At 44.3% G+C, this 22,287-nt stretch overlaps 1 protein-coding gene and 1 long non-coding RNA gene across 5 annotated transcripts; one reads left to right on the top strand and one right to left on the bottom strand.

Annotated features, from left to right (window-relative positions):
- Positions 1 to 1,189: 1,189 nt before the first annotated feature.
- On the top strand, positions 1,190 to 13,115 carry LOC135289591 (uncharacterized). 4 transcript variants are annotated; one of them, XR_010352346.1, is made up of 4 exons: positions 2,050 to 4,274; positions 4,573 to 4,809; positions 8,409 to 8,504; positions 8,584 to 13,115. It is a non-coding gene; the product is annotated as an uncharacterized LOC135289591 (long non-coding RNA). The 4 variants fall into 4 exon arrangements; XR_010352348.1 differs by lacking the exon at positions 4,573 to 4,809 and adding an exon at positions 1,190 to 1,314 and having other exon boundaries at positions 4,219 to 4,274; positions 8,409 to 13,115; XR_010352347.1 differs by lacking the exons at positions 2,050 to 4,274; positions 4,573 to 4,809 and having other exon boundaries at positions 4,821 to 8,504; positions 8,584 to 8,755; positions 9,036 to 13,115.
- Positions 11,903 to 21,325, bottom strand: PHAX (phosphorylated adaptor for RNA export). Its single transcript, XM_064403309.1, has 5 exons — positions 21,168 to 21,325; positions 18,570 to 19,189; positions 16,724 to 16,844; positions 14,841 to 14,924; positions 11,903 to 13,815 (listed from the first exon to the last, which is right to left on the bottom strand). Exons 1-5 carry the CDS (start codon positions 21,261 to 21,263, stop codon positions 13,546 to 13,548), a joined length of 1,191 nt encoding a protein of 396 aa, XP_064259379.1. The 5' UTR covers positions 21,264 to 21,325; the 3' UTR covers positions 11,903 to 13,545.
- Between the last annotated feature and the right edge of the window lie 962 nt (positions 21,326 to 22,287).

Raw genomic sequence — 22,287 nt, 5'->3', positions numbered from 1 at the left:
TGAGCCCTGCCTGTCTCCCAAGCCCAGGTACTCCTGAAATCACCTCACAGCACCAGAGAGGGATGGTAAGGGCAGCTGAGGACAATGCTGCGCTCCAGAGGCTGCACCACCCTCACCTGTGGCCCCTGCAGGTCCCAAAAATTGTGGATAGCAGCCAAGAAAACCTGGAGCACAGCCATGCAGTGTCAGCTGGGGAGAGCCTGGTGGCCCTGCCTGTAATGCTGGCTCATGAGTGCCCCAAGAAACTGGCCCACAGCATGTTGATTTTGTGGTACCACACAAGAGCTATCAGCCCCAACAGCAAGGGCTTGTTCCCTGTGGGCAGAGGGATCCTGAGGCTCTCTGGCTGCCAGACCTGCAGAACATTCCCTAGCAGGGACAGCTTCGGACTGTGAGAGATGTTCTCCACGCCTCAGACTCTGGAGAAGGTCCTGCACATCCAGCCTGGGCACAAAGGGCTCTTCCACACGAAGGAGGAGGACACCTGCCTCATCGCCTTGCCTGTGTGCCAGCAGGAAAAGCCCCGGTGATCCCAAAACTGGGAAGCAGGAGCAGCACAGTGTGGACAGCCTCACTCTGCTGGGATCCTGTCAGCTGCTGGCCTCCCACCATGAGGAAGAGGAATCCACTCTGCAGTACAATGCCTCGAGGCTCCTGACATACCCAAGCAGCAGTCCGCTCTCCCTGCTGCCCTGGAGAAAGCTGAGATGGCGAGCAGTGCGGCGGTGTCAGGGCAGCCGTGTTGGCTCTGTGGCCACGGGGAAGGAGCTGGCTTGGCCTGAGCTGGAGTCAGGAGGAGGGGTGGCTGCTCCAGACACCCTCGCTGCCTCGGGGAAGCCGTGCTGGCTTGGAGCTGCTCACAGAATGGAGGCTGCCTTCCACACGTGCATGGGGGGCATGGGGATGCGGGTCAGGAGAGGGGACTGACACCTCCCGGAGGTCCCAGGCGTTGGGGCAAGGGCTGCTGGCAGCGTTCCCCCTGCCCAGCCTGAGGGAAGGGTTCCTGCAGATCGAGCAGGGGCACAGGAGCTGGCACGGCCATTTCCTGCCCCAGCAGGGCTCGGCAGCAGCCCCGGCCACAGAGGCTGCACACGGGTGTGCCCAGAGCCTTCCCAGCTGTCCCCACTGATGTGGGAGGTCACGGCTTTGATCCTCAGTCCCTGTCCCCCGTGGCTGTCCCCAAGGGACCCCCCGACACTTCGGTGGGAGCACAGCCCAGCCGGGGATGCATAAGGGCGGGGTCAGCCCAGAAGAGAGCCCCGAGGTCTCCTTCCCTGGGCCCTTCTGCCATCTCCCAGCTTCTGCTGTGTGCAGGTCTGCAGGCAAGCCCTCCTTGCTGCCGCAGAGCCCCTCAGGTGGAAGGGGCAGCCGCAGCGGCCGCGGAGGATCGGCGGGTGCTCGGTGGGGACGAGCCCCAGCGCCGGGCTGGGCCAGGGCTGCCCCTTCCCTGCGGCTCTGGCCGGGCCCCAGCTGCAGCCACGGAGCCGCACCCTCGGTCCTGCCCTCGACAACACGACCCCCGAGGGCTCCGCAGGCCCCTCTGCCCTCTCCCGCCGAGCAGGGGAGGCCTCCGGGCGGGGGGCACGGGAGGTCCGGCAGCGGGCGCTGCTCCGGCCGGCTGCGGGCTCCGGGACGAGCCCGTGTCCCTGCGCTCGCTGGGCTGCCGAGGGACGGGAGCAGGGCTGAACAGAGCCTCGGGTGCCCGCAGGGCCCTCGGGCCCGTGCGAGAGGCTCGGGGCCACTGCTGAGGCCGTTCCCCGGGTCCCCTTGGGCAGCCTGGCCCCGTCCCCACAAGCCCAGGGGACGCCCCGGGCAGGGCCTGGGGCTCCGCCTGCCCCTCTGCCCTCACAGCTGGGCTCGGCCCGGGCTGCCGGTGGTCACCGGGGCCAGCCCCGCCGAGGGGCGAGGGCCGGGCTGGGGGAGCTGCTGGGAGCCCGGCGGGAGCTGCCGGAGCTCCGTGCCCAGGGATGGCCGCACGGAGCCCAGGGGCCGGGCTGAGGAGAAGCTGGCTCCGATCTCCAGCCGAGTGAGGAGAGAGGGCTGGGAGCAGCTCTGCAGACACGGCGGCTGATCGGGGCTCTGTTTCTTTGGCTTACAGCCCTCCAGCCCCATTCCACCATCTCTTGCCCGGCAGTTCAGACTGCCTGGATCCTGAGGAGCCCAAGGAGCAGCAAAGACCAGGAGGCTTCCTGCGAGTGCTGTGCTGCTGCCACTGTGCCAGCCTGGGGACTTCAGACCAGATTTCATAAAAAACCACAGAATTCTGAGTTGGAAGGGACCCAGAAACGTTGTCAGAATCCAGCTTTTAAGTGAATGACCCACAGAGGGATCCAAGCCACAACCTTGGCATTGTCAGACACCCGCCTGCAATGTCATGAGTGGCAAAAACACCTCCAGACTTTCTGAAGTCCTTCTCAGAGAGGAGAAGGTCCAAACCCAGCACCCAGGCTGGTCACCAGTTTATGTCTAAAGGATCACACAGGTGTCGTTGAGCCTCACAGGATTCAGGCTGCCAAAAAACTCTATTTATAGAGATAACACAAATTATTTATTTGGCAGCCCCAAAAGCTAAACATGCTTTGGGCTGATTCCCCAGCATGGGCAGCAGGGGAGGGGGGATTCTGCCCCTCTGCCCCTGGTCTCAGGTGAGACCCCACCTGCAGAGCTGCTTTCGGCACTCTGGAATTAATTGAGGTAGGGTAGGGTGGTTTTTGAGACCTTCCATGAAAACACTAAAATCTTAGAAATGTGGACAGTCTGTCTGCTCCTACAGGAGTTGCTGTGGGCGACAGTGCAAATAAAAGACAATAAACATGCAGCAGATTTCTGGTCCAGACATGCCCTTATATTTAGTTTTATTCCAATAGCCTCTTCTACAGGACTGCAAAGATAAGGAGTGTCAGAGTTTGTTCTAAGGGTGTTGCAGGCATTGGATATACCAGTTTTTATACTATGAGGGCACAGGGGCGTATAAAAGCTTCATGGTTTTGTTAAATGAGTTAGCAAGGTGCTAATTATGATTTTAAAGTTTGGCATCTTGTATGATTTTAAAGTTTGGCTGTAGAGTTATTTTTTAAAAGCCACATTTGTGAAAAAGCCTTGTGAATATTGTTTCAGAGTTAGGAACTTTGATCATGATGATGGTGATGATGATGAGTCGTTATTGATGACTTCAACCTGTCAAGGGATTTCTGATACAGAGGACTGACATAAGGAAAATACTGTAAGCCACAAAACTATTTCAATGCAATTAAGGCGAGTCTTCCTCCTAAGCCCAGAAGAAAACTTCATTTCTTAGATATGTAATACTGCCTTACAGTGTCTCTCCAGTGGAAATTCTGTATGTGGTTGTTTTTTTTTGAGTTCTCTAAGATTCAGAGTAAAGGGGACTTGCTCAGGCTGCTGAATTTGATAGTTGAAAACTCTTCATTTTAAGTGTTGCTTTAGCTGTATCTGCCAAACTGTCCTAAATCTTGTTTGGCAGAGGAAAAAGATTGCAATTTCAAACCTGTCATAGCCGTGTCTTTTCACAGCCAAGCTATTTGTGGCCCTAAGTTAGATGGGAGTGTGGATCCCAGAAAACTGGATCCCCAGAAGACTATACAAGCACTCAAGTAGCCATTTCAGAAAAAAAATTCTTTGAGAACAAATGTAAAGATTTGCCAAAACTTGAGAAGGAAGTTTCAACGTGTATTTGGTTATAAGTTTCTAGTTCTGGGCTTTATGAATACAACATTGTAACCACAAGGATAGGAGAATTTCAGTTCTGCAAGTTTAAGATGTTTTAATTTTTTTATTATTTTAATTTCTACTGTTTTTTTTTAACTATGGCTCTATTTAATTTTGGCATGCTGCTTCTTACTTCTGGAGGGAAGTGCACATTACTGGCAGGTTCTTACCTTTTACATTACCAGTAGCATCATTATAAAGATTTTTCAGTGCACAGGTATGTGCAGGACTAATTATTCAGAAAGAAGGATCTTTACCAGAGTGCAGAGCTTTATTGTACAGATCCTGAGTTCTTCAGCAAAACTGATCTCGCCCTATAACTTTCATTGAATAAATTTGCTCATAGAACAACATTTCTTGAAGTTCTCCTACATCTGTTACAAATGGTGCAAGAGCACCCTGGAATTAACTACAGAAAATTAAAAGTTGTTTATTTCCACTTGGCTTCAGTGGCTAAAGTAATGTGTTGTGTTTGCCTCTAATATTCAGCTAGCAAGTTCTCTGAAAAATCAGCTCACTGCTCCAGCATGAATTAAGGAATTGAGGTGAGATAAACCAAGGTCCAACAACACAAAATCTTGTGTTGTTTTTCACAAGATTTCAGCTTGAGGATCACAATTCCTGTGGTGGGGATGGGAGGGAAAACTTTACCTGTCCCCTCAGCTACTAAATTAACAAAGCACAGACTGAAAATAGGATTATTTGTTCCATAACAAATAGACAAGAATAATTTTGTTATTATTTATTTTATTATTTTTTTACCTGCAGCTATTTTCAATGAGCTCTATATGTATACTTGTATTTTCACGCTCTTGCATTTTTTTCATTTTATTTTTCTGCCAGGTAAGGCTCCAGATATAAGACTTTCCACGATCTGTGAGTGTCTCATTGTGAATTTTGGCCTTAGCTATCACCAAATGGACACTGTTTGCAGCAATTTCTCCAAATCAGCTTCATTTTTGCACTGAGCACATGTGCTTCTTCCTTAAACTACAAGAAACTACATTTAAAATCGTATTACCTTTAGAAATTTCTCTAAGGAGGACAAGAAGAGAATCAATATTGTTAAGTCACACCTTTGTAAGTTTCAGGTCTTCTGTTAATTTTCTACAGGGTTGCATTTTTTGAATTGCATCTCTGTAAAATTATTTTACAATAATACGTAAAATTATTTTACACTGATAATTGGCTGCCTTGCACATTAAGAATTTTTGGAATCCTGAAGCTTAGTTCCTCATGGTTTAAGAGATTTGGGTATTAATTCCAAATGGCATCTCACAAAGGGCCAAATTCCATCCAGGGATAAATGACTGCTCATCCATGCCAACCTTAATGTGATCTGCTCTGCTCAGCAGAGGACAGGATTTCACAGAAGGCTATTTGATTCTGCACCCATTTGCAAAAGTGAATACTTTCTGCTTCTCTTGGGCACTGCTGAAATGGTAAACGATGTTAAATGCTGCTAAGAGCATCAAAAAGAACTTGAGCAGGTATTCTTACTGATAAAAAAACATTTTTGAATTAGCAGGCAGAATCTCATGAATGAAAGGTGCTCTGCCTTGTAGTAGCCTGTGAGTGGGAAAAACAGCTTTTGACAACAAAGCTTTTTAAAGGATAATGCAAATTGTCTTTCAAAATTAAAATTAAATTTCTTTACAAAGAAAGTAGTGTAATGCAAACAAGGTAATAGCTAAGATACTGATGTGCTGGCTACAAAAGATAACTCCTGTGCTTTCTAGAACTCTGAGGATCTGTTCATCATCTCTCAAACTTCTCTAAGGCTCAAACAGTCCTCTGCTGGTTCCAAGAGTTTAAAGATATCTGAATAATTGTTTCAGGCCTAGTGCCAAAGATTGCTTGAACATCTTGCAGAGATGACTTAGTTCTGAAAATATGTGTGCAGATAGGCAATAGTAGACTTGCAAGATATCCTCTCCAAAGTTCTGGGATAAAAACTTAAAGCAACAAAATCTGTTTCTTTCTCCCCTGCTTTTCCTTTCAGGATGTAGCTAATTTTTCTTGCTGTGATTTCCCCTAAATGTGCCCTGGCAAAATACCACTTCCTCTTGTGTGTACCAATATGGAAGGATAATTTGCTGGAGTAATATAGGGTATAGAAACAACCAAGAAAGAATAAGGAAGTAATTTATTTTTTATTCAGCCTGCATGATAAACTTCATGCTTCACTCTGAATCAGAGATACCTAAAAAAATCTAATGAATAGTTACCTTTATTAATCAGTTCATTTATTTACTATAAGCCTTTTTACTTGCAAGTAGTGCTTGCAGGCTTTGGGACAGAAAATTCATTATTCCTCCCTCCTCCCCTGGTAATTTTTGTGTAATTACCTGACAGCTTTAAAGGTCAAAATTGTAACTCTACAGACAAACATCACGAAACTACCCTCAAAGAAGTGGCTCGGAAACACAAAGCAGTGGTAACGTGTTATCTTTTTTATTATCATTATTCTTAAGAGTAACTACTGCTGGTCTCTGATAAGCACATTCAAGCAGCACAAACAACCCCACACCCAGCTCCTTTTGACAAAAAGCTGTTTTAGTGCCTGTCCTCTAGGGAATGCTTGGGCAGGAGCGACACTTAGAGGAAGGCAGAGATGACACACTTTGTCAGAATTTTTTTTTTAAAATCAGTTTTCGATATAACGAAATTAATACTTATAAACAAAATTAATTTTCCTGCCCATGCCGAGGCAGGGATATAGTGGGTGCCTCTGTTTGGATTTCCTTGAGCCCCCAGCATCACTTTAGATGATGGGCCTTGCTGAGTTTGGCTCCAGGTCCTGCTGATGACACCTCCTTAACTTCTCAGACATCAGACTGCTATTTCCTTCATTTACTCTTCCTCTGGGGAAGCCTGTCCTCCCAGCACACACCAGATCCACATTTCCTCCCCTCAGATTCCTGATTCACGGACATTATCCAACACCTGCACAGGATTTCCCTGAAAGAATAACTCTTTCCTATTTGTCTTTCAGTTTAAGAAAAATCAGCCAAATTCCTTCAGGTCTCCTGAACAACCTCTGAAAAACTTCCAACACTCTTAGCCTGTAGAACCTTAATGTTTTTCCTTTTTTCCAGTCATGGGGAGGAAGCTCACTCCCAGGTGAGGCTGAGTTCCACTCAGAAGGTCTAACTCTCTTCCTCCAAAATATTGTACAATAATCAGGGTAGAAACCATTGCTCTGATGGCCTTGAAACATTTAGGATAGCCCATGCTGCTGGTGAAGTCTCATTCTCACCAAGAATCACTGGGTTATGTTTCAATGGAAATGTTTTTCCTCTATTTTCTACCCTGCACAAATCAGACTTGTAAGGAAATGAAAGCTGCAGCAAATGAAGGCTGTAGCACAGCCTTGTTTCCTGCAGTACAACCAACTCTGGACTGCAAATTCAAAAGCCTAATTTTTAGGCTTTTGAAAGAGGGTTATTAAATCCTAAAGTGTGGTGTTCTCCATTTAGAGGTTAAAGATTTTACAAGTTGAGCTGTTAACATCTACCTACTTCACCTTGAAGTATCAAGGCACTTGTATCTACTTTTCATCTCTTTTAGGAATTTCCAAACTACAGTGAAAGTGTGCTGGTTTGAAATTGCAAGTAATTACATCTTCAAGAAAATTCTGCTTTTCCCACTTAAACTCATTCCTTCATAAAAAATCAAATAATCTTAATTATTTTATTACTTTATTACTCAAATCAAGTAATTTCACAGATGCGGTTTAGCATCGTTATCAATTCCTGTTCACTGCTGGAAGGCTTAATTTTCCCTACATAAAGCTGGCAGCTCTTAAACACTCCCAAAAGGCCAAAGGAGAATTGTGGGATTTTCTGTGTGTAGTGTTGGGCACAGTTTAAGCAGCATATTTAAGGTACTGGAATGCATCCAGAGTCCCTTGAGCAGCTGAGGACTTTGGGTTTGTCCTGTTTGGAGGGATGGCCTCGTGGTTCTCTGCAGCTTCCCGAGGAGGGGATGTGGAGAGGGAGCTACAGAACTCCCTGGGATCCAGTGACAGGATGGGTGGGAATGGCTCAAAGCTGTTTCAGAGGAGGTTCAGGAACAGAGTCCCTACAGAGGTGATGGATACCCCATGCCTGACCCCTGCCTTAAAACAAATTATTTGGACAACAGCCTTAATAAAAGGCTAATCTCAGCTCTGGAATGGTCAGGCAGTTGAACTAGATTATTTTCATAGGAATATTTCCATTTCTATTATTTCTAGTTCTACTTCTATTTCTTTCTATTATTTCCATTTCTATTCTAATTCCCCATTTTTTAAGGGCTTGCTGGAGGAACCTGTTGATTTCACTCTTAGCTATCTCTTGGGCAGGGACTTTGGTTTTGTAGATAGCAGCAGAGTGATGTATTAATTACATGAACAGCCTCTTTCATGCCTGCTTTAATCTCATTTGCTTAACTCCTCATGTAACTGCTGAGATGACTCTAAGGATCACCTTATGGCTTATCTCTCATGCACACACCCCTCCGTTCTCTGTGCAGAGAAAACTCCAGCAGGTTTATGTCTCACTGCCTCTTTTCACTTGTGGAGAGAGTAAACAAACCTGCAGCAGGGAGGAAGGGAGGGAGAGAGGAAAGGGTGTCCCAAGGGGCCAGGGCCCTTGGCATGGAGCTTATCCCATAAATGCTTTTGGATCTGTCTACAGGAAACTCCTGGAGGAGGTCACTCCCAGAGCTGGCTGCTGAGCAGAGTATTCCTGAGAGCCCAGGGCAGGCAGAACCCAGGAAAATCTATCTTCAAGGTAAGGAATCCTGAAGACCAGACCTTTCTTTACCTGCTTGCTCCCTGATCTTTTCATCCCATCATTCTTCAAACTGCAGATTATTGCACTTTCCAGCTGTGGTGCTCAGGAATTCATCTGCTCTACACTCTTTTGGCTAAACTGGGGCATCCAAGCCTGCAAAAAAGCTCCAGTCTTTTGAGAGATAATGAGGATGTTCTGGCACAGAAACTCATCTTCAGTGCCTTTCACGGGGGAGTTATCTGTGTCAGGTAAGAAATCAGGGAGTTTGTGGAAAACAACTAGGAGGAATAACATTAAAAACAAAAGAAAAAACAAAACAAAACAAAAAAACCCCAAACAAACAGAAGGTGTTACCTGTTCTTAAAACATGGAAATGGACTCAGTATTACTAGCAACTTCTGCAGAAAACAAAGTTGTGTCAATCATAGATCTTTAATCACTATGACAGTTCTTAATGGAAGAGCAACAAGGTGCAAGATATAGTTTATATTTTTACCAAGTAAATATAAATGCAATTTGTTTTTTTAGATTTGAGACTACTTAGAAAAAAAAATAAGAAGATTGGGCTGCTACATAGCTCCTGTACATCTACACAGACATTCTGATTTTCCAAAGCAGCTCATGAGTTTTCCAAATGGAAAAGCAATCACAGTTGCCCAACATCTGGAAATGGGAATGTGTGAGGATATCAGCAACTAAAATTTCTCAAGGCTTTTACTTTTTTTTGAGGCATTTCTTACATCTCCATGGCAAGGTCTCTCCTGGTGCTCCAAAACAGAACGGTCTTCCAGGATCTACTTCCCCCAGTTCTGCATGTTGAATAAAGACATTTCAGTGGCTGAAAGGGTGTCAGTACAAAACTCATCAGTGGTAACTAAATAAAGTGGTAAAATAATTACTGTAAATAGATGTACTGTCCATTGAGGGAAAAAAAAACAAAACCCAAACATCATTAATCAGCGACAGAAAAATGAAAAATTCAGATGACAAACTAAAAAAAGTGCAACTTTGGCAGAAAAATGAGAATACCTTTCAAAGAGATTGTGTCTTAAAACAATGCTGATATATTGAATCACCAGGAAGTTTTCGATCATTAAAACATTGTATTTGGGGAAAAGTTTTCAAAATAGTGTATTTTTTTTCTGTATGTATTTAATGATAGAAAATTGTTGTTTTGGTTTTTTTGTTTCTTTAAATAACTAAACAAATCTTTCTGGTCAAGCAAAAAAAGAAAAAAGAACCCCCAACGACCTGAAAGGCATCTAGAATAGCTAAATTATGTGTAGAATCTCCCTTCAGATACACATTCCTCATTTTTGTCAGTATTTAGGTCCAGATGATTGTGATTCTAGAAATGCATTTGGCTGGACAATATTAAATGTATCACAGCTGAGTGTTCCTCCCACAGCTCTGAAAAAGTGGCATCTATCAGCACTGTAGATGGAAGGACAAGAAACCTTCAAATATGTTATTTTTAAATTTAAAAAAGGAATTCTGCAAGAAATTCTTAGGTCTGGCAGGTCTTGAGTAAGATGGGATGCATGAGGTGCAGAATCACCAAGAGGTCACAGCTGCTGCAAAGGCTACCACGTTTTCCAGCTGCCTGCTGAACCCAGGAGGTGGTGCCAGGAAACTGGTCATTGTCTCTGCCACATTCCTGGAATCCCTTAGGCAAACTGTGATGCCGAAGCTCCAAGACTGGATGGATATTCCCAGATCCACTGAAGCCCCAGAGTGGTTCAGAAAAAGGCTTGGATCTCTGAGGTGCTGCTGACCAGGAAGAGTTAGGAGCAGGAGCAGGGCACCAAGTAAGCCTCCATGCACTGGAGCCATGAATTCTCCTCTACACTCAAATAAATGTATTTTTTTTAAAATATTGCCTCTGACAGACTTGTCTGAGTCATAGGATGGTCTGAGTTAAGGGGATAAATAATGAGCATTGTCACACTGAAGTTTTATGACTGAGAAAAACTCGGAATTTAAAAAAAAACCCTCAAGAATTGTCTTTATTACTCAGTCTGTACCTTCACCTTTACTCTGAAAAAATACAAAAAATTCATATTCTCTGTAACAGAAAATGTCATAATTATACAATCACCTCCTTTTCCTGTCACCTTTATACCCTGAACTGCGTCATTCCATGCTTGGTGAGAATTTTGGTGAACAGCAGTTAATAAGCCCAGAGAGCAAAAGAACACCTTAATGAGATCATCTACTTGGAAGGGGAAGGAGAACCTGTAAAATTGCAATTATACTTCAAATGATGCTTTCAAGATCCACAGTTAAACTGAGTCATTAATAAACCATTTTTTCCAGTTGTATCAAAAATCACTGGAATTTTGGATGCAAGGTAGCAAAAGGTCTTTGGTTATAAACAAGCTTTAGGTTTTCAGACCAAAGCACATTTCCCTCATTTTTTCAGCATCTTCTTTGGGTGTAACAGAGATGGCTCATTATGTTGGTGTAGTTTATGGGATGGAGGGTGATGTTTGTACCAGCAGTACAGTCTTTATTTCCAGCAAAAATAATGCTTTAACCACACCTGCTCAACAGAGAAACCTGAAGAGCTCAAAACCCAACCTGTGTTGCTTGCATTTTTGTCTGTAGAACATCAGCTAAGAAAATCCACATAGATCTGCTCCCAGAAAAGACAGAGAGGGCTGCTCCCTTTGCAGGGATCAGCCCAGGAAGACTGGAGGTGATTAATTAGGAGCTGAGAGAGAAAACTTCTGTCTCAGCTGCAGCACCACACAGAAACTGGTGCTGCTTAATGCAACCTGTTTGATGCCGAACACAAGATTGCTGCTGGACCAAGCCTGAAGACTTGGCTACTCATCATTCTGAACTGGCTTGGCTTTTGGAAGGACTCCACTGAAAGCCAGGGAAAACAGAGAACAGCCATGAAGAAAAGGTCTCTTAGACACTGGAAGGAAACTGAAGCATGGAATCTGCCGAGTTGGAAGGGACCATCCAGTCCAGCTCCTGGCCCCAACAATCCCACCCTGTGCCTGACCAGAGCAGTGTCCAAACACTCCCTGAACTCTGTCAGGTTTGGTGTTGTTACCACTGCCCTGGGAAACCTGTTCCAGTGCCCAAACACCCTCTGGGGGAAGAACCTTTTCCTGATACCCAATGTAAACCTGAAAACCCTGGCCCAGCTTCAGGCTTCAGGTCCTGCCAGTGGTCAGCAGAGTGAAGAGATCAGTGCCTGCCCCTCCTCTTCCCCACCTGAGGATTTTCAAGACCCCAGTGAGTCTCCCCTCAGTCTCCTCCAGCTGAACAGATCCTCAAAGTGCCCTCAGTCCCCCCTCCAGACCCCTCCCCATCCTCACTGCCCTCTCCAACTGCTTAATGCCCAGATCACCCTTTTGTTAAAGACAACACTTTACACACCATTTCAGTACCCCTTGCCTGGGAAATCAACGTTAGAAATATTAACATTAAAAAAATACACAGTGCAAATTACATAACGATAAAAAAGTTGCTTAAACCAACGTTACAATTTGCTGATTCTATCCAGAAGAGAGTTAAGACATATCCCCAAGCAGTTCCCAAAACCAGGGTGAAATGGTACAGTCCCAAAACAATTAGACAGCACAAAATTCTGTTTCCTTTACAGAAGTTACCAGTTTACTCTGACCATCACTGGTTAGGAAAATTAATGAAAAAATAAGAAATTTTGTTATTTCAGCACGAGCAACTACTACCAGCAAAGGCATGCTGCACATGTGATTAACTTTTTAACAATTAGGAACTCTGACATGTGAACAGATAAAAAGCAGAAAAGTCAAAACCCAGGTTTAGTAAGGCAGGTAATGGAATGTGCTATTATGTGTAAGAAATATTTCTTCAAATACTGCAATCCTTTAAATGCCTGCTCTTAGCAGTACTGAATTGTTCAATTGCATAAACTGATTATGTGTATTAGTGACATACTTTCCTTCTGAAACTCAAGAACTCAAAGGTGAGCAAAATTTATGGGCAAAAGTTGGGCTGAATAGTGTCTACTCACAATAAAAGCCAAAACTCAGTAGTGACAAAATACTTTAGACACAAACATCAGTGTTGCACATGTTTTTCAGCTATATTAAAAACAATATTCAACATAAAAATTGTTTCCGGCCGAACTAACAAACTACACAACAATTTCCTGCATCAAGTAAATAATTAAAAAAAATATCCCCTGCAAGAGTCAGCACAGAAAAACTCCAGATCTTCTGCGAGCTGCACATTATCTCACTGCACACAGGAGGAGGAAAGAAACAAGAACTGCGAGGTAAAGGGTTTATATCTGCACATACAGTCTACAGACCCCTGAAGGAAACACAGCTCAGTAAAATCTCACTACCCTGAAGGCTTTCAGTCATATTTGTCTGCAAACAAAAAGATCCATGGAAGTTAGGTGTGTGTCTAATCATGGAAAATGTTTAGACAGAACAGACAGGAAGCTCAAGTCACCATTGGAATACAAAGATTGAAAATACTGCAGAAATCTGAAGCATACATTGCTCAACACTGCTAATTTACAAGGTTGTTATTCAAAGATCACTGACCACTAAAATTATTTCACAAACCAATCTGTTTTTACAGGTCTTAATCCTATAAATACTGTTTTTGTCAAAACACTGCCACATTAAGAATATATGATCATTTATATCAAGACTAAAATTCTGTTTTTTTCTGTTTGTCTGTAGTAAAGAGCATTGCTCACCTGATGACTTTGTGTACTTCAGCAAATTAAATGAGAATTATTTGGTTAAAACATAGCCTTAACTCCTAAACCTAACATGTGACTAAAAACACTTCCTAAGGTGACGCAGGGCTCTTATCTAGGAAAATCTTAACAGTTTCTGAGGACTCAGCAAACAAGTAACAGGACAATTAAAAGTCTTTCATGCTGTTAAATTTAGCTAAGAATTACCTCCTGCTCTTCAGCATCAAATATTCCCCATGCTTTGAAAAGAAGAAGCCACGGGATTACAAGAAGGGCTCCTTTAGCATGTTTTTATAGCGACTCTGCTACCAAGAGAATTAGTAACTAAAATATCTCCAAATCATGGGCATTATCAATTTCAATAGTATCCTCAGGTTCCATCTTCGCCTCGTGGTGCCCTTCCTGCAGGTCATCCAGGGAAGCCAGAGCCTCGTTTGTGTCACTGGCAAAAGTCTCACGGGATGCGTCATCATATTCCTGCAGGTTGAGCCCCTTGATGGCCTTTTTCATCTTTTTCCCCAGAACTTGTATCCTCCTCTTCTTGGCAGCTTTTTTGTTTTCATACTCCTTCTGGTTTTCCAGATAGAATATTTCCTTGAAAGAGAACACATAAACAACAAAAAATGTTTGCATATTCATTTTACTGGTATTTCTTAAAAAAAAGAAAAATAAGTAATAAAAAGAAAATACTACAAACACTGGTGAATATTTAACTAAGCTACTTGTTATTGAGAGCAGAAGTGTGAGAAAAGACTGCACTTAAGAAAAAGGCGTAGAACAGAAAATTTACTTTCTAATAGTGTAAAGTGATCAGCCTTGCAACTTTTAAAAATTTTTTCTGACACTGCAAGCTATGAAAGGATGTCAGGATTTTATTTTCCTGTCTCTTTATTTTTCCTCCAAACAATCTCAATGTTCACACAAAGTTGACTTTTTTCTCAATTCCCAGTACCAGGACCCTAGAAGGGTTTACAGAATTACCTGCAGCCACCCACAAGGAAAATAAAAACTCTAACAAAAACTTTTTTAATGAAGTACCATATGCCACAAAAAAAAAAAAAATTGGTATTTTCTTCACTAAGTTAAAAGATCTCAGAGAAATAATATTTACAAGCTTACAAAACTGACTCAAAGAGCAGCACAGATGAGCCCAGTGAGCAATTCACCAACTGATTTAATGAGAAATTCTGCCTGGTGCCACAGCTGGAGCTATACAGGACAAAAATATTCTGCTGGGAGGACTGCATTCAATCCATGCACAATGACACAAAGCTCCAAGGGGAGAAACACAATGTGGATAACTTTGCTGTAAAGAATACAAATACACAAATCAGGAAAATCTAACATTTACCTCTGCCAGACTCTACAACCTCATCTTCCTCAACAGGTTTTTGTGACTGGCAACATGCAGAAGTGAGTTATTTCTGCTTAGAGTTAATGGAAATTCAGCAATTTTTGAGTAGGTTTTTTATCTTTTGCCTGTTTTTGGAATGTGAAAGCCTGTTTTCAATGGAATACACAGTTACATTTGTTAGAAGCTAGAGAGTTGCAGTTGTGACATTTCTAGTAGGAAGAAAAACCCAAAAGAGAACGTGCATTTGAGCTCCTGACATTTTTACCTTGATTTTTTCTTCTTTGATGCTCGGTGTGTTCTTCAGCAGGTTTAAATAAACACCCCCAGGTGTTCTTCTCCTGGTGCCATTCTTAATAAGGGAGAGAGGAAATTAGGAATAGCATGCTTAATGCCAAGTGTTGAGAAAAACACAGCCTCTAAGGCACCACTCAGTGTTGAGTCAGAGTAAAGCCAGTTTAAGTTCTGCTGTGTCAAATACCACATGAAAATAACCTTGGCTGTGTCTCATTTGTGACTGAATTAGTCATATGAAGGTCAACAATCAGCCTGCTAAATCTGGACAGGAAAATCATGAAGTTACAAAAAAATTCCCTTGGAACATGATGTTAAAACCACACACTGAACCTGATTTTGGTAGTGAAAAAACAAACTACAAATAATATTCTAACTACTCTCACAGCCACTTGCAACAAATTATGCACTAGGTTAAACACTCAGAGCATTCCTAACACATAAAGCCAGTAAAACATCTAAAACAAATCTAATAAAATTATGTTCATCCCAGAGTGTTTTTATGATTGTGCTCAGAAATGCTACAACTTGTCTGTGTTATCTACAGGATTTTACATTTCTGTTGAAGGCATAGCAAACACAACCTGTACTTTAAAATTCCTCCCCACCAAATGTTTGGCCCACAAGTTTTCAGTGCAGCAACAGCAGTGCATGGAATGGGCTCAGCTTTGAAACCTCTGTAAATTGCAAGTGCTGATTATCACACTATTATTCAATTAAAATTTGCAGTTTAAAACACTGCTTTTACTCCAGTAAAAACTGGATGATACTGGTGCAAAATGTGATACTTTCCTGCTAAATAATGTTCTCTGCAATCTAAAAATTCCAAGAACAGGGATGGTCAGGTTTTAAGTAAGTGCTTGAAACAGCACATGTGAACATCTTTTTATCATCTGCATTTCATGGTGCCTTTTGTGATCTATACTCTTTCAAAGACTGTACTCTGATCTGCTCCCAAAGCAACCTGTACCACCAGGAGCTGTGTCCCTTCATCTCCTCTGTAAAACCCTTTTTCATTTCACTTTCAAGACAACAGAATGCTGCTTACACAACTAGCTAGCTGGAATTTGTTGCCTTTTCTTTTTTGAAGGAGGGGGTGATTGTTTTGTTTTGTTTTTTACATTTATTTAGGTTGCTTTTTTTTTTGGTTGTGGTTCCCTACTTGTTTTTGCCTCCTCTCTACTTTCAAGTGATATAGCTTAAAAATTGTAATCAAGTGAAAGTAATTCCTCATTTTCACCTGCTTTTTCCTCACCCACAGCTTTTCTTGCCCACTGTGTTTTTTGTACTGAGGCTCATTATTTAACAACAAGTACAACAGACCAAAAATGGACAACCTAACCAAGGAGTACAGGGTTTTTTTAAACTATTTTTAACAGAAATCAGTGCTCAGTATTGCTCTGCTGATACACAAGCCTTAATAAAGCTAACAGTTTTCCTTTTGGGAGTTACTGTCCAAATGGGATGTTGGAAATGCTGGCTTTTACTCCAAACCTGAGAGTCCTTCGTCCTCAAAGATGAGGGGAAGATTCCAAGGAGAGCAACAGTAAGAGACACAGCATTATCCCTGCAAATCAGACACCAGTCTCAGCACAAGAACCTGGGTAATTTCCAGGTTCACTCACCTTACTGTTTGCTCAAATCCTGCTGGAAGGTTACACAGATTATTTTTAGGGGTTACACAGATGATTTTTTTTATGTTTATCAGGGGAGTCTCATGGCAAGTGAAGGTCATAAAACTCCAGGAGAACATGTCCAGCACAAGAGACTTGCAACAGCACTGTGAAAATTCTACAAGTAAAGAGCTGTGTTGCCCTCCCTGAGCCTGGCAAACCCACAGGGTGACATTTTCCTTACCACGATGAACAGCCCACCATTCTGTTCTACTTCAGCTGTTTCCATCAGCAGCTCGATGGCTTTTCTCTTCCCAATTATCTTCACTACTCGAGCAATTAAGTCTTTCTTTGGCTCACAAAGTCTGAACAGAGAGGGGAAAAAAAAAAAAAAAGAGAGGCACATTTGTTGTCAGGATAATTCCTGGAGTATAACTGACTGTGGAACTTCCACAATGAATAATTCATTTTGTGCTGAAGAGTCTATGCATTCAAATGTGTTTAAATGGTTTATTGCATCAGCTTTCAAAATACTGAGCTTCTGAAGCATGTTTTTTTTTCCCTGAAGCATGCGTTTTTAAAACTAGTTTCAATGAAAATGCCTTGAGTAGTTATTTTTTGTCTATTGAAAACCAAATATGAAACTGCAAAGACCTGCATAAACCTCTGAAATCAAAAGTATAAAAGCTTCTTGTGCATTTAACAGTTAAAATTAACTTTTCACAGTTAAATCAGCAACTGGAGAAAACAGGAAGTATGAAAGCTCCCCTGTATCATGTGCCATTTCAGTCAGACCTACATAACAAAGAAGAAATCAGTTCATTGACTGATCTACGATAATCTATAAAAAAGCAAACAAAACAACCAAAAAATTACACTACAACCAGAACCCTACTGATACAGCTCAGTGCTACTGCTACTACAATTAGAATTGTAGCTCTAAGCAACAAAAAGGGAGTATATTGCAAGAAATATGCTTTAACTTTTCAAATTAAGAAATGAGGAACTACCCAGAACTATTAACAGCAATAGTAACTAATTGCTGTAGTATTACCAGATTCTGAAGTAATACCACATGTATAGAAGCAACTATGACCAATAAAGAAGTTTTATTTAAATGTCAGTAAATATTCTCAGTCTTGTTTCCCATTTAACATCATTTCCTTCCCTTGCACCACTAAAAGAGGAGTGTGGCAGTTTAACTCCATCCTAAACACTGCACTGTCCAAGTTATCTACAGTTTCAAAGGTTTAGAACAGACTTTTCTGGTGACCACAGCATGTGTGCATTAGTGTCAAACGTGAAACAACCATTGAGTATTTCCCAAAAAAAGCCACTACTAAATCTGTATAATGAGAAGCAGTATTTTTCCTTGTCCTCTTCTCAGATAACAAACTACCCCAGTGGCTCTGTAAATAAAAATACAAAAATGTGAAGAAACAGGCAGTATTATTTGGATGTTTCTACAGGATCATCAGCCACAGTGATGCACTTTTATCCCAGAATTTTGGAAATGCTTTTTGTGATCTTTATGCCTTGAGAAGGCTGACCTAGAACAGAGTCTAGGCCGAGTTAAAGAATAAAGTAGGGATTTGTTAGAGGGCTTCAACAGATCCATCTTGGGCAGCACAAGGGCCCAGCCAGGGCTACATCCCAGGTGAACCCAAAATGGCCACAAAAATGGATGACCAGTCACAGGGTCTCCCACTTTTATAAGTTTTGGTCCATTTGCATATTGGAGTTAATTGTCTAATTACAGCTTTAGGTTATTAAGTCCCATCCTGCTTGTTTTTCTCTCTTCATTCCACTGTTGTTTATGCTCTTGGGCCTGAAATTTGGGTAATTTGTCCTTGGTCCCCAGCTAGAGAAGGAATTGTTTTGTCTCCTTGCTCTGTGAAGAGAGCTCTCCATCCCCTAATATGCAGCTCAGACCCACACACTAATGCAGCACAGAGTGTGAAAAATACAAAAGCTAAAACCCAAGGCATCAATGTGGTGTGACACCTCATTTAGCAGCAAGGGGAGCTTCCCCCCCACTTCCTTCTAGCAACCACCAGTACTTAGTGAAGATGCACCATGACTTAACTCACCGATAGGCAATTTCATCTGCCACTTTTTCCTCTGAGTCTTCCTCTGTTATCTCATACCTTCCCTTGTACTTCATCTCCTGCCTTTCCCCCAGTCTGTCTTTCACGGGCCGCTTCCGTTTGAGGAAGCCCTGCCCGTTTTCCTCCTCTGCTGGCAACACCTTCTTCTCATCGTGCATGTATTCATCCAGCTCCTTATCCAAAGTCTCTGCCTCCTTCTGCTGGGCTTCCTTCATCAGCTTTTTAGCCAGCAGGTAGTTGTAAGTCTCAGACTGCCTGCTCCTGTCAATTGAGCCGTCCATGCCCAGAATCCCGAGCTCGGTCGCCACCGCGTCCTGGTTCTGCTCCTGGAGCACGGCGCCCCAGATGTTGTTGACCTTCTTGCCGCGCAGAGCAGTCTGTTTTTGGTGGCTCTGGCTGAGCTGGAAGGGCTCGGGTTTGGCAGGGGAGAGGTTGAAGCATTTCTGCCTCTTTCGCTTCCACAGGCAGCCGTCGTCGTCGGAGTCGGAGCCGCTCTCCTCGCTGGAGTCCAGGCTCTTGGTGGTCCTGTAAGGAACACTGGGAGCACAGGAGGAGAGGCTGCTCTGGAAGGGCCTGCAGGAATCGCTGCCAGCGTGCAGCTTCTGCAATTAAAAAGCGAATTGAAACCAGTTATTCATGAAAATTAGAAGAGCTATCAAGTCGTCAATTAGCAGAAATACGTAATTCTGACCCTTGTGGACATTTAGGCCTCCATGAGCATCTCTTGTGCTACAGCACAGGAGCATCCTTTGGAACTCCTGTATTTTGAGTGCATGGGCATGAAATAGAGCACAGAAACATGTCAGGAGTCGCTCTTCTCCTTGAGGCAAACTTTGCTGAGCAAAATTTATTACAGAAGTGGGAAAGTGGTGAATATGTGCAAACTGGACAAGATGCAAGATGCACAGCAGCTCCAAGAACAGTAAAATACCAGAGCAGCACAGAAACCTACCAGAGCTTTGTCTAACATCAGAGAAATTATTAATCTCTCTGGAGTTTTTAGTCAGAAGACAAAATGACCAAACATAAAACCCAAAACCAAACCCACCACACTGGGACAGTTCTCAGACTAAGAGTGCTCTGTGATCCTGCACATCACCAACTTGGGGACAGCAGAACTTTTACAGAACTGCCCATTTTTCCTCCTTTAAGCCAACAAGACACCATGGATTAACAATGTCTTATGAATTAGAACAAACAGCCCCCACCAAAAAGTCACTCCACTGATACACAAATACCCAAGAAATGCTTTTACTCCTAATTCCAGTTATTCTCTGAATGATTTCTTATCATAAAGTTATATGCTGTCCCATTATCTTTCAAAATAAGATCTCCTCCTTCACTTTCAAGTGGAATGAAAATTCTTTGTTTAGTCTTACTGTTTTCATCATCATGGTACCGTTTCTTCCTTCTCCAAACAGGAAAAGGGAAGTATTCAACTCACCAAGTTATGAAACACAAACTTTTAACTTCAGGTGTAATGCAGAAAGCCCAAACCCAGCATAAATAAAAAAAGACTGAATGCTTCTGTAAAAAACTTCTTTTGCACTTCATTTCTCCGAAATATATCGTTAAGATCAAAACGGTTGGAGAAAATAAATTTTGTTACACGTACAATGTCATACACCGGTCTTTGAAACCTTTGTCTGTATATACAGACTGTGAATATCTCATACTCTCAGTACAAATTCCTCACAGAATAAATTCTTCATATCCTTTGAGAATCACAGGCTGGTTTGGGTTGGGATGGACCTTAAATCGCACCCAGTGCCACCCCAGCCATGGCAGGGACACCTTCCCCTGTGCCAGGCTGCTCCAGCCCCAGTGCCCAGCCTGGCCTTGGGCACTGCCAGGGATCCAGGGGCAGCCCCAGCTGCTCTGGGCACCCTGTGCCAGCCCTGCCCACCCTGCCAGGGAACAATTCCCATTGCCAAGATGCCAGCCAGCCCTGCCCTCTGGCCCTGGCAGCCATTCCCTGGGTGCTGTCCCTGCAGCCCTTGGCAATTGTCTGTGTCCATCTTCCCTGCAGGCCCCGCAGGCCCTGCAAGGCCGCCCTGAGCTCAGCCCAAAGCTTCTCCTGCCCGGCTGAGCAATGGCAGCTGTGCCAGCCTTTGCTGCCAGCAGAGCTGCTCCGTGCTCTGCCCAGCCTGGAGCCTCCTCCGGCCTGGCTGCAGCTCCTTCCTGGAGCTGGGGACTTCGAGTTGGTGGCGGGGGGGACACAGAGCGACGCGGGGACAGCGCTGGCCCCTCCACCCGGGCACGGAGAGAGGCGGGCGAGCCGCGGTGCCCGGGGGCCGGCAGCCCTCAGGGCTCTCCCCGCGCCGCTCGCCCTCACGGCCGCCGCTGCCCCCATTGTTCCCGCGCGCGCCACGCGGCCGCGGCTCCGCGGCTCGGCCCCTGAGCAGGGGACAGCCACCAACGCAGGGACAGCACCAGCGCAGCCCCAGGAGAGACCCGGGAGAAGCGCCGGCCCAGGAACCAGCGCCTGACGCCGGCAAATCCCCCTCAGGCGCGGCCTTCCCGCCCCGCAGCCCGGCGCTCCTCAGCGCGGCGCTCCGGCCGCTGCCCGCCCTCCCTCACCTGTCCCGGGGAGCCGACGCCGGGCATGTCCGAGTCGGAGCCGGACAGCTCGCCGTCCTCCACGTCGCCGTCCATGCCCCGCGGCTCCTGCGCCATGTCCCGGCGGAAGGACCGGGGCGGGACGGCGCGTCCGTCCGGGGCGGGAGCGCTGAGGGGCGGCCCGGCCCCGGCTCCTCCTTCCCGGCTCCTCCTTCCCGGCTCCTGCCCCGTGGTGGAAGGGAAACGGGGATTGTCGGCTGTACAGCGGCTGGTGGGGCTCTGGGATGCTCGGGAGGAGCGTTGCGGGGTGTGGGGATGCCTGAAGCCGAGTGTGGTTTGGGGTGGAGTCTCGGTGGGGTTTCAAGCCGGATCAAAATAAAGGTTCGTTCTCGTCAGTGGCGCAGCCAACAGATCCATCCCCTAGCCAGGGATATCCTGGAATTGATAAGCTTTAAGGGTGTAGTGGATGAAGGCGTGGAGAAGACAAGGCTGTGACGGAATTAATTAATGCCTCCGAGGCAGTTCCTGAGGGGATGCTGCCAGACTCTGCTCAGTGGTGCCCAAGACGAGGAGCAATAAACTAAACCACAACAGCAGGAATAAATCCGTTCCATGGAGGGGCAGAGCCCTGGAATGGTTGTGGAGTATCCTGCTCTGGAAGCACCCCAAACCCGCCTGGATGTGTTCCTGTGTCACCTGGTGACCCAGGGGTGGATGAGCTCCAGAGATCCCGTCCAGCCCCAAAAATCCTGTGGTTCTGTGTTAGGAGAACAAAGAGCGCTTAGCATCCCCCACTCAGGGACATCTGGGAACTAAGAAGCTTTAAGCTGATGGTATTATTGCATGGTAATACCAGTGCTCAAGGTATAATTAATTACTGGTTGAGAAAAAAAAACAAACATACAAAAAAAAAAAAACAAAACAAACAAAAAAAACCCAAAAAAACAAAAACAAAACCAAACCAAAACAAACAAAAAGAAAACAAAACAAAAAAACCAAAACAAAACAACCACAAAAAACCAACCAAACAAACAAAAATTTAAAAACAAATCTAAGCAGATGCCTCATAATTCGTCAGCACATACCAGCTGCTGGATAGGTACATTTTAACAAAAATAGAACAGCACAGTCGATAAATCAC

This window comes from Passer domesticus, chromosome Z, assembly GCF_036417665.1.
Source record: "Passer domesticus isolate bPasDom1 chromosome Z, bPasDom1.hap1, whole genome shotgun sequence".
Classification (NCBI taxonomy): domain Eukaryota; kingdom Metazoa; phylum Chordata; class Aves; order Passeriformes; family Passeridae; genus Passer; species Passer domesticus.
The sequence above is the reverse complement of the archived record's forward strand: the minus strand, read 5'-3'. Positions and strand labels throughout refer to the sequence as shown.

Bases quoted from the DNA above. Each gene is read 5' to 3' on its own strand.
- PHAX (XM_064403309.1), bottom strand. From the start codon at position 21,263: ATGGCGCAGGAGCCGCGGGGCATGGACGGCGACGTGGAGGACGGCGAG. The intron at 14,925-16,723 runs GTAAGGAAAATG...TCCCTTATTAAG, and splicing joins ATGGTGGGCTGTTCATCGTG to AATGGCACCAGGAGAAGAAC. The intron at 13,816-14,840 runs GTAAAAATGTCA...TTCTCTTTCAAG, and splicing joins TCAAAGAAGAAAAAATCAAG to GAAATATTCTATCTGGAAAA.